We start from the raw sequence: 11,636 nt of genomic DNA on the forward strand, positions 1-11,636 counted from the left end.
CAAAAATGCAAATATTTGTAAATATCTGAATTTTGATCCAAGGGTGTTTCGGATTTGCAAACTAAGTAAAAATTCTCAGCCTGATAACATACACACATTCCCCTGCAATGGACTTGGATGGAGGGTTTACAACAAGCAGCTCATGAATACACATCAAAAAAGAATACGGACGTACTGGTAAAACGGATATTTGATTTTGTAAGTTTAAAGTAGAGCAGACAGTAATTGAACAATGTCGTTGTGTTCGTATTCATGAAAATTATAGCAGCCGCGGTTTTATAAATGACCGCGACAAGCATGTACTGCGCACAAAAAGTATACGAACACTTAAAACAAAGTAACATCTTAAAGACACTGAACCTAAATTACCAAACAAAGTCATCAATTCTCCTTCCTCTTTTTTTTTTTTTTTTGGCTTATGTCGGGGAGGGGCACTCTAAACCAAAATGGTCACAAATTGTTTGTCTTGCAAAAACAATTCAAATTAAGAATAGTTTGCACCACCTAGGATGTATCGTTACAAGGTAACATCGCCATATATGTCAAGACTATTTTTGTTTAAACCACACAACATTATTCCCGTGGTAATAACGATTCAGAAAAAGTATAGTTTGGCCTATCTGCGGCGCCATAGTATTAGCAAAAATGTCAAAGGTCATATCCTTTCATCCGGTTACCTATCATGCAAATGAGACATCCTAGATGATGGAAACTATTCTTTATTTGAATTGGTATCAAAAATCATACAATTAGAAACCATTTTCAGAAGAATTGGAAAGTTTTTGTTTATAGGCTGTGTCCCATGTGGAGCCCAAATGCGACATTCGATCTCTTTGCTTATAGCTCGAGAACTATAACTATACATCTCAGATAGGTCAAGCCATACGTTCATATGATCAGCGCAATACTTTGGCGTGGTTTATTATAAGATCGGAAGATCTGTATGACCTCAACTCTTTTCTGAGCAAGGTGCATTTTTGCCACCAAAGTTTTCCCATTTTTTACGTCAGTTTATAATACTTTTAGTATTAAAGCCGATTTTAGACCTTAATCACGAAAACTGCACGGGATTTCTTTTGCTTCTTGACGACTTGACATCTATAGAAATGATCGTTCAACTGTCTAGATTAGGTTTTAAGTTCATGATTTATGGCGTACCGCCAATTTATTTACTTTTGGAGTTATCATGGTTATAGATAATATACACTCAGACAAACTGATGTCATCATTGAACCCTCGTATTAATGTGAACAAGAGCAATTCTGTTCGTCAGTACATATTGAGAAAATAATGTTACGAAGAATAACATGCTTTTGTTTTGTTTGTGTGTTTTTAAAGAGGTTCAAAAGGTCTGTTAATGTTAATTAATTAGCTACTTTAGAGTCAGTGTCAACTTCAAGACCAATGAAGAACTTGCGTTTTTCTGCAGACAGTTTCACCAGAAACCTTCTAGCGTGCACAAAGCGCTGACGATGTTATTGATCCACATAGTTCATAGACTCTGGCATTTTACCGTCAAAACCGATATACGTTTAATCGTTACCATATTTTACCGTATATTTACCGTACTTTATCGGCAAGTTATTGGCAGATATGCAGATGTGATTCGGGTATCCGATATTTTATCGCAACAATCATGACAATGTATGAATGAGATTTACTCTTTTATTCTCTCTGACGCTATGGAAGGTCGTAATCGTATTGAATCGACGTGCAGTGGTCGGATGTGGTGTAATACCTGAGATTCAATCAAATTATTTAAATTTTACACATTAACAGCGTGTTTATACCGTAAGCGTACGGCTTTTTGACCCGCTATTTTCCGGGCACAAAATACCGATCATAATCCGGCCACCGTTACCCAGCTTGTTTCTACTGAGACCAGAAAGCCGTGTCTCGCACGATGCACGGCATTTTTTTTCCTGTAAACCGGAAGTACGGAAAACAGATTTGACGGTTGTATCCTAAATTTAAATGTCCACGCATGGCAGCTCATGGCATATGACCTACAATCACAATTTATTGTTTTCGTAAAATCCAAATTGCATTAATTTACCAGTGGATCTAGTAATTTGGCTATTATGATAATTAATTTACAGCCAAATATAACCAACTCATTAACTATAAAGAAGTAGGCCTCATATCCATTTTACTTCATCAAGTTCTGATGCGAGTCACACATGTGGCCAGTGTATATAATATCAGAAAGAACTACATTCTAGGCCTAGGCCCCTACTGTACAAGTACACTGTAACACGTATGACCTCGACCCGGCAACCGATCACACGGCTCGTTTCTACTGCGCGGATTACACGCTTTGACCCGGCATGATCCACCTCAAGAGGTGGATCACGAAAGGCGAGCACATGACCCGGCATGACACGGCAACCGATTACCCAGATCGTTTCTACTGGGCTTGTTACCCGGTATGACCCGGCACGGCACGGCATGGCACGGAATTTGGCCCTCAATAGAAACACGCAGAAAGATAAACGTATAGACGAATCCAACGAGCCAAGTCATGGTCAGGATTTGGTCGGCCATCTTTGGGTAGCCGCTAGCACCAACCTGGTGTTTTGAGCGCCCCATTGTGCAAATAAAAGCCGCCTAACACCTAGAGAAGATGCAAGGACGAGGAGGGTTAATAGAATAATATATACAATAGAGATAATTCCGCAGGTAATCCCGTCGCATCTATTCATACATAGTCCTTTTGTTCGCAAGTACATCCATTTGTAGCGTTTGATATGGTGTAGTTAATCCGATTATTATGTCACTTCAACAGCGAATAGACCATGTAGAAGCTGTGTGTTTTGCCGAAGGGAACTACAGGGCCTATTGTGTTGTAAACTTTAATCATTCTTTTGTCTACCTGTGTTTTCGCGGAAGGTGTAAAACGAGTGATGGAATGCAGTTTAAAATTTCCGCCAAGGCCGAATCATTTCACATTTTGGGTGCATTGTAGCCGACGGCTACCCAACTAAAGGCTGTTAGTCAGGTGTAGGAATGCGTGGATTTGGATTTGTCTATACAACTGAGTCAGACAATTACCTAAATTATCAGTCAAAAAACTATATGAAATTATGGGGAATGTATTTTATCTTATGGAAGGAGTTTGACGATAACACATTTTTTTTATCCAAAAATTTAATTGTATTCTTCTTCGTCCAAACCATCTCCCTCTTCATCATCAAATTCGCCTTCCTCATCAGCTGTTGCATCCTGGTATTGTTGGTACTCAGACACCAAGTCGTTCATGTTGCTCTCAGCCTCGGTGAACTCCATCTCATCCATACCTTCACCAGTGTACCAATGCAAGAAAGCTTTACGACGAAACATAGCGGTAAACTGCTCAGAGATACGCTTGAACAGCTCTTGGATTGCGGTGCTGTTGCCGATAAAGGTCGCTGACATCTTGAGGCCACGAGGTGGGATATCGCAGACAGCGGTCTTTACGTTGTTGGGGATCCATTCTACGAAGTAGCTGCTGTTCTTGTTCTGGACATTCAACATTTGCTCATCAACCTCCTTCATGGACATGCGACCTCGGAAGATAGCAGCAACTGTAAGGTAGCGACCATGACGAGGATCGCATGCAGCCATCATGTTCTTGGAATCAAACATCTGCTGGGTCAGCTCTGGAACGGTAAGAGCACGATATTGCTGGCTACCACGGCTGGTCAGAGGAGCAAAACCAGGCATGAAGAAGTGGAGGCGGGGGAATGGAACCATATTCACAGCAAGTTTACGGAGATCAGCATTGAGCTGACCTGGGAATCTTAAACAGGTGGTCACTCCACTCATGGTGGCTGAGACAAGGTGGTTAAGATCACCATAGGTTGGTGTGGTCATCTTAAGAGTACGGAAACAAATGTCATATAAGGCTTCATTGTCAATGCAGTACGTCTCATCTGTGTTTTCTACAAGCTGGTGAACTGAGAGAGTAGCGTTGTATGGCTCTACCACTGTATCTGATACTTTGGGCGATGGGACAACGCTGAAGGTATTCATGATGCGGTCTGGGTACTCCTCACGGATCTTGCTGATGAGTAGTGTGCCCATACCAGAGCCTGTGCCACCACCAAGGGAATGTGTCAGTTGAAAACCCTGTATCAAGAAAAAAACGCAAGACAAACAATATTTAGTATCATGTATGAAGCATGCTTGAAGCCTTATATATTCTTCCGAATATAACAAATGTCCCGTGTCACTCTGATAAGAAATATTGAGATATAAATAAGCATGGTAAAGTGAACATGGTGAATAAAATAGACATACAAAATCCGAGGAATGTGAGACTGCCTCTTTTTGCCTTTTGAGGCACTGATGTGTCTCTGATACGAGTCGCAACCATTTGTGGTCAAAATATAACTAATTGAGGACGGCATGCAAAAATAATTCAAACGATAAAAACACAAAACCCAAAAAACCCAAAAAACAAACCCCAAAAAACAAACCAAACTGATTTTGATAGCAAGGGCCTATTCCATTTAAAATCCACACAACCCCTGTGGAAGATTTTGCTGAAGTCTTCCACGGAAGAGTGAGTTTCGAATAGAATAGACAATGGGTAGCTTCCATGTAAAATACTCACTCCACATTAGAGAATGAATTTGGAGAAAACTTCTCTCTAAGATTTTAATCCGATAAGCTGATTATCTATTTGTTTTCATGAATTGGAAGACATTCTTTGATGTATTACTGAGCTCAATCATCTGAAATTACTGGAGCGTGAGCCACCCAGACTGGTGGCTCAGCATAGTATTTTATTAACAGAAGGTTTTCTCCAAATTCATTTCCTAATGTATTGTGAAAGATAAAGGTAAACGCATTATGCAGGGGGAGTATGAGTTTCAAAATGATTAACCCTGACCAATTACATTTAAAATTAAAAATTAATCATTTTACCTGCAAACAATCACAGCTCTCAGCTTCCTTGCGCACAACATCCAATACAGAGTCTACCAATTCTGCACCCTCTGTATAGTGTCCTTTGGCCCAGTTATTTCCAGCACCACTCTGCCCGAACACAAAGTTGTCAGGTCTGAAGATCTGTCCAAACTGTCCTGATCGGACAGAGTCCATTGTCCCAGGCTCCAGATCCACCAGAACGGCTCGAGGGACATATTTACCACCTATATATAAATGAAAGGACAATCCGATCATTAGCTTATGAAAGACATGTATCGAATACCGTAAAAATTCGTTAATAAGCATATGAGTAAACGAGTTGGCACATTATGCTTATTAACTAATTTTTACGGTAGTCGATGCCGAATACAGATCGTAAAACAATTAAGGTACCAGTTAGTTTTTACCCCTGATTATCCTAAACAAAGGCAGATATGTCATAATTAGAACCAGCAACCAATAGCTGCATCTTCAGCGCGGGCTTAAGACCTCATTCGTTAAAATCGTTCAAAAAATAAAGACACGACGATCCAAAAACCCAAGGAAGATGCAAATTCAAAAGTTGCAGTTTGCTTCATTTGGTTGATGTGTTGATGTGTTGATTGAATATTGATTGAGTGATTGGTGATTGATTGATGATTGATTGATTGATTGATTGATTGATCGATCGATTGATAACTTACTACTGCCAAGAGCCTCACTGTAGTAGACACTAATCCTTTCCAGTTGTAGATCCGTATCGCCAGCGTATGCCCCTGTTGGATCTATACCATGCTCATCAGAGATCACCTCCCAGAACTGAAAATTGAAACATAGAAATAAAAATTTCTTTATAAATTATGTAGTTTATGCACACTCTTATACAAGAACATTTTGGGTTTCTTATCTGTGGAACATGAGTGTAAATTAAACAATCCAAATCATAGAAATCCTGGCTCCTACCAGAAGCAGCGGGAATTAAAATCAAATTCAAATTTGGCTTCAAAATTCAAAATCGGAATAATGAATAGACGCGCCATCAAGGAACAATGTAAGTCTAAAAGCTCACATAATTTGAAATAAATAAATAAATAAATAAATAAATAAATAAATAAATAAATAAATAAATAAATAAATAAATAAATAAATAAATAAATAAATAAATAAATAAATAAATAAATAAATAAATAAATAAATAAATAAATAAATAAATAAATAAATAAATAAATAAATATTTAATTAAAAAAAGTCGTCATTACGTGTTTATTAAATACAAACTTTCTCGTCTTTAAACAATAAACATTTGATTTTGCAGTGTAAATGAAAATAAAACCGCCATCGAACGTCCCTGGGAAAACGGTTGACCTGAGGATCGACCAGGGTTTCATCGAACTGTCGGAATTTTCGGATAATTAAGTTTTATATATCTTCTTTTTACATTACCTTGGCTCCAATCTGATTTCCACATTGTCCAGCTTGAATGTGTACAATCTCGCGCATTTTGTTGAATAAACGATGTAAAATTGACCAAGAATTAAAAAAAGATGACGATTTCTGCTTCTCAAAACACGTCTGTGTCCCAACTTCACTGGCGTATAAAAGAAGCGCATTAAATTTTAATTGGAAGAACAACTTTTTTCTTTTTATCTGAATATTTTATGTTACTGCTATTCTACGGCAGGGCGGAGTGTTTTATAGAATGATCCCTGTTGGCTATGGAATGAAGTTAAGTCTACTTATACTCGGACAAGTTCACAGACTGGGGGCCAGGGTTGGGGATGTAGGGTATCTTGATCAGGAAATGAACCATCATGCATCTGCAGTAAACAGGAACCCAAGAATTAGGATATGGAGGTTTGGCTGGTTAGTGATAAACTTTTACTCCACATACAATATATTATGTTCAATCAAAAGAAAGGAGTCTTGATTCAAACGGGAACTTATACATTTTGGCTGGACCGGGTAAAATGATTGATACCAATAATGAAGTCATTTCTGAAATTACATCCCATTTATATAAACGTGTTGGCTGACATGATACTGTACATGATATGTGTACTTTCATTTTACAGGTATTGAAAATAGGATTTGTGACTCAGTCTGTCAAAAACTTGGAATTGTAAAAAGAATTCAGAGAACTTTCTTCGTGTTATTAATTGTGAATATTCGTAGGTGAAACCAGTCTGGGAAGCACTTCAGAATTTTATTAATTCTAAACATAGGCGTAGATCCGTGGGGGGGGGGGGATAAATCCCCCCAATATTTTATCAGGGGTGGTCTATACAATCATCCCCCAATGTTGACGCCTGTATGTGGGTTTCTGACCAAATTAACCTCATATTTGGCCATTTTAGCCCCCAAAGTGCAAATTTTTTCGCGCATTTCGCGAATTTATTCCATTTTGCACCATACATTATTTCAACAATTTAGCTTCAAAATAGCAAAATTATTTAATTATGTTGCCAAAAGGTGCTGAATTCACTTTACTTCAAGAAATTTTTTCCAACCCCATCCCCCAAATGTCGAAAAGAAATCTACGCTACTGATTCTAAACTCCACACTGATGATAATTTTAGTAATTTTGAAATTATGTTTGGAGTGCACAATGATGATTTTCTTACGTATATTTTTCTTTGCTATAAATTTTATATCTATAGATCCAAATTTTCTAACGTGATCCCTTTTTTCAGGGCTCTTGGATTATTTCTTCTTTCAAAGAGGAAGATTGAGTATAATATTGCATTATTGCTAAAAAGAAAGTTGGGAAAGCATTTTAGAAAGTGGAAGGTTGATTTTGACCTGTGCTGTAGATGGAACACTGATACCGTAAAACCCCGTCTACAAGGATATACCTAAGAAACGCCCTCAATAAAATTGGTTGCTTGTTGTATTTGGAGTTTGAGCAAATATATACTGGCACTGGGTGGCTATGCATTCCATCTAAGTATGTTGTAACACCAATCAATTGTATGGACATAATAACGACTGTTTCGTATTATCAGGATCGTATAGCTCAATTGATAGAGCGTCAGACTTTGGAACTGAAGACATGCTGAAGAGAGCATGGTCCGGGCACCGGTTCCGTTTTTTCATTCTCGTTTAATTTTAACTTTTGACATGTTCTTTTTATCTTTCTTCAAATCTACCTTTCTACTTTTAATTTTAGATGTGTTTTTTTTGTTTTTTTTTTTTTTTAGCTTTTTATAGTTTTTTTTAGTAATTTTGTGGTTTTATAGAAACTAGTAAAAGCATTTATTCTAAATAATAGCGAAACCCACGGTTAGACAGATGTGTTGTAACTACTTGTCTGTCCTCGTCTTTGCAATAAAACCTATGTTGCACCTTTGTGCCATCCCAATTCTTGAGGAATGGTAGGTAGGGTGCGTTTTTGGCTTAAGCACGATTTTGTTTCTACTTGAAATGAAATCAAAATAAATATTGTTCTGTTGCCACAATTGCAGTTTTTTCAATAAAAAAAAATAGATGAGGAATAATAATTATTCCATATTTGAATCTATTGTCCCATCAAGAATAGAGTGTCTTCAAAAACTTCAATCAATTCATCTGACAAAGGAAACTGTTCTGGTCATTCAATTTTGTTTCGCTTGCACCTGTTATATCACAGGCGTTGGTAGAGAAGGCACACTTCTCTTGTCTTCACCGAAGTAGTGATGTAAACACTAACATGATTAATTACCATAGCTAGCAATGGACATACACTATTTTTTGTTCCACTTGAACCCATACTATAGGCTATTCGCTGTCGATGTGACGTAATTAATCGGATTAACTACCATATCAATTGATGAATACAATTTCGAATATATAGCCCTGCACTTCATCGTTCACGTGGCACCTATGCATTAAACCATAGTTGTCAAAGAAATGCTAATCACTCGCCATGTAAGATTAGTATTTATGAAAAGAGTGGTATTCAATCTATGTTTGGTGACATACGCGGGTGATTAGTGCAATCTGCTTGATGGTAGTTATTGCGATTATTACGTCACTACGACAGCGAATTGTAGTATAGACGAATCCAACAAGCCAAGTGATGGTCAGAATTTATTCGGCCATTATACGCTGGTGAAGTTGCGTAATTAATCGGATTAATTACCATAGCAATAGGTGAAAACAATTTTGAACATATCGCGCTGCGCTACAAGCAGGTTACACTCATCACCTGTACTGTGTATGTCTGCAATCATAGATTGAATACAATACTGGTCTTTTCAAAGATCTTACAGGTGCAGCATGATATGGTTCAATGAAGAGGTACCGCCTGAACGTATCAGTGTATAACGCGGTATATTCAAAAATTGTTTTCACCTATTGCTATGGTAGTTAATCCGATTATTACGTAACTTCGCCAGCGTATTCAGTATCGAAGTTACGTAATGTTACTATGTCAACGAGATCACGCACTTGAGTAGTGAACCACGATCGAAACAATCACCACGCAAAGTATATGGCACTCGAAGGCATACCAAAATAGCGTGATCCGGTAACCAAGGGAATTACGTAACCACTTCGATGGTGAATTGGAATAAAACAGGAGGATGTGAGTTCATAAGGGCAATGTCGGGGATTATAGGTCACAATCGATGTGGAGAGATGAGAGGTCCGACCATGGAAATAGTAGATGAGAAGGAATCACAACGAAATCGATCGCCTGTGACTAATCCCGCTTATCTATTCTTCATTACAAAGGAAGAGGACTCAACAAATTCCCTTTTGAGGACACTCATATTGCCGCCAACAGCGTGATTTGGTAGCATAACTGGAAATTCATAGCGATAAATCTTTGCGCACAAACAAATTTTGAACCGGTTGTTGTGACCTTAGTTGATGAAGCGCCCTTTTAACGTTCATTTAGACTGGATTTTATAAACATTTGCAACAGATTTCTGCATTTTCAGATGCAGAGAAGTCAAAACAATACAAATATTGGGAAATTTAATCAAAATACGTTGTATTTTCGACTAAAGACACTTTTAAAAAGTTTTACATTTTGTAAGGATAATCGTATTTTCGCTGACCCCAAATTTAATTAAAATGTAAAGGTATAAAACAAGTTGTTCCGATTGTTTCCGAAAAATGTGAACAGATTCTATCATAAGACAAACGGAAAATCAATTCTATCAAATTGCCTTCACATGTGCCCCAGACCGCCCACATAGGTAAATTTGCCCCTAAATGTTTCAAATATATGACTTTCTACTTCCGATTTTGGTAATACATACTTCCCACAAGGCATTATTTTTGGCTATGTTATCCCATCTGTCCCATAATGCATTCATATTTCCCGCCCTTTCCTGCTCACAAGGCCGCATTTAGTCCATAAGCAATGGTCGCTTGACTGCAGCTTTAGAATTGAAAATGTCATATCATAGAAATGTTACGTCACCGATGACCATCGTGTTGGGATATAATCCCGAGGATCATGATATAACAATAGCGGTTGACGTGTATAGAAACGTCAATGTACATGTCGGCAATGTGTTTGGAACTTTGATGATGGTTAGTTGTGATTCCTTCTCATCTACTATTTCCATGGTCCGACCAACAGCCATAGCGAATGGTTCATGTTCAACTAATTCCAGCGGACGGTCTGTGGCTAGTAAGGAATCGTCTTTGACCACATGCGCAGATCTGTCTCGTCAGGAAGATATTTAATATCCCGAATTTATAATAGGCCTTTGCCTACCAGTTCCATCGTATAACCGATCTGCTAGAGAATATTTGTTACCATGTTTAATAAATTCGTATTTATCGTATAATAAAATGTAGCCAAATGTATATTATGTGTCACACGGTTTTCTGCTGAACCACTAGCAGGCTATGTTACCACATCTATGACAATGACAAAGGTGAATTTTGATGATTTTTACGATTGTCCGGATGAGCAAATCACTGAATGGGTCTTTAGTTCCCTCCTCTCCTTAACCTGCCAATATTATATGAATCAAAGAAAAATAAAGAAAAAATAAAATTAAACAAGAAAAAAAGACAAAGAAAAGAAACAATAAAAGAAAAACAATAGAATAAATTAAACTAAATATGAAAAAAAATGATCACGAAAGGAGTCTTTAGAAAATGCAAGAAAATATAAATGAAAAGTTTGAACAATATTTTGTTTATAAAAGTTTGTGTGACCGTGATGAGGCTCGAACTCACCATCTTCCGATCTAAAGAACCAAAGTCTTATGCCTTGCCAAGTGAGCTATGCTCGTGAGATGCGAAATAAAGATAAACTAATACATTGTATACCTGCTTGTGTCGGTAAATGATTTGCTCAAATTCCATAATGATATAATATTGTGGAGGGCGCTAGCGTGAAATATGCTATCATCACAGTCGCTTCTATTCCTTATAGACGGGTTTCTACGGTACTTTCTTTGTATTTTAAATTCTTTGATTTACCACAGATGTACATACATTATAATTATCTGTTTCGTAAGAAATCCCTTTTTTGTTTGGTTTTTTTATTTGGGTTGATTGTATGTGTGGGTGTGTGTGTGTGGGGCTTTGGGGGGTGTTGTTTGCATGCAAGAGTGTGAACTTAAAATTTAATTTGTATATTGTTTTTCTCTTTCTATAAAAATAATATAAAAAGGCCATGTTTTTTGTTATGTTGTTGAAATAAAATTTGTTGGCAGTAGCACCATGGCTGTCAGAAGATCAAAAAAGAACTTGGAATTATCACATTTCTGATGTTGTGATGTGTCCACTGAAACGCAACCCAT

The 11,636-nt window shown here is 37.4% G+C and overlaps 1 protein-coding gene across 1 annotated transcript; it reads right to left on the reverse strand.

Annotated features, from left to right (window-relative positions):
- Window positions 1-2,260: 2,260 nt before the first annotated feature.
- LOC140135774 (tubulin beta-2B chain-like) lies at window positions 2,261-6,503 on the reverse strand. Its single transcript, XM_072157391.1, has 4 exons — window positions 6,334-6,503; window positions 5,595-5,709; window positions 4,909-5,135; window positions 2,261-4,107 (listed from the first exon to the last, which is right to left on the reverse strand). Exons 1-4 carry the CDS (start codon window positions 6,388-6,390, stop codon window positions 3,148-3,150), a joined length of 1,359 nt encoding a protein of 452 aa, XP_072013492.1. The 5' UTR covers window positions 6,391-6,503; the 3' UTR covers window positions 2,261-3,147.
- Between the last annotated feature and the right edge of the window lie 5,133 nt (window positions 6,504-11,636).

Source organism: Amphiura filiformis, chromosome 16 (genome assembly GCF_039555335.1).
Source record: "Amphiura filiformis chromosome 16, Afil_fr2py, whole genome shotgun sequence".
Taxonomy (NCBI): Eukaryota; Metazoa; Echinodermata; class Ophiuroidea; order Amphilepidida; family Amphiuridae; genus Amphiura; species Amphiura filiformis.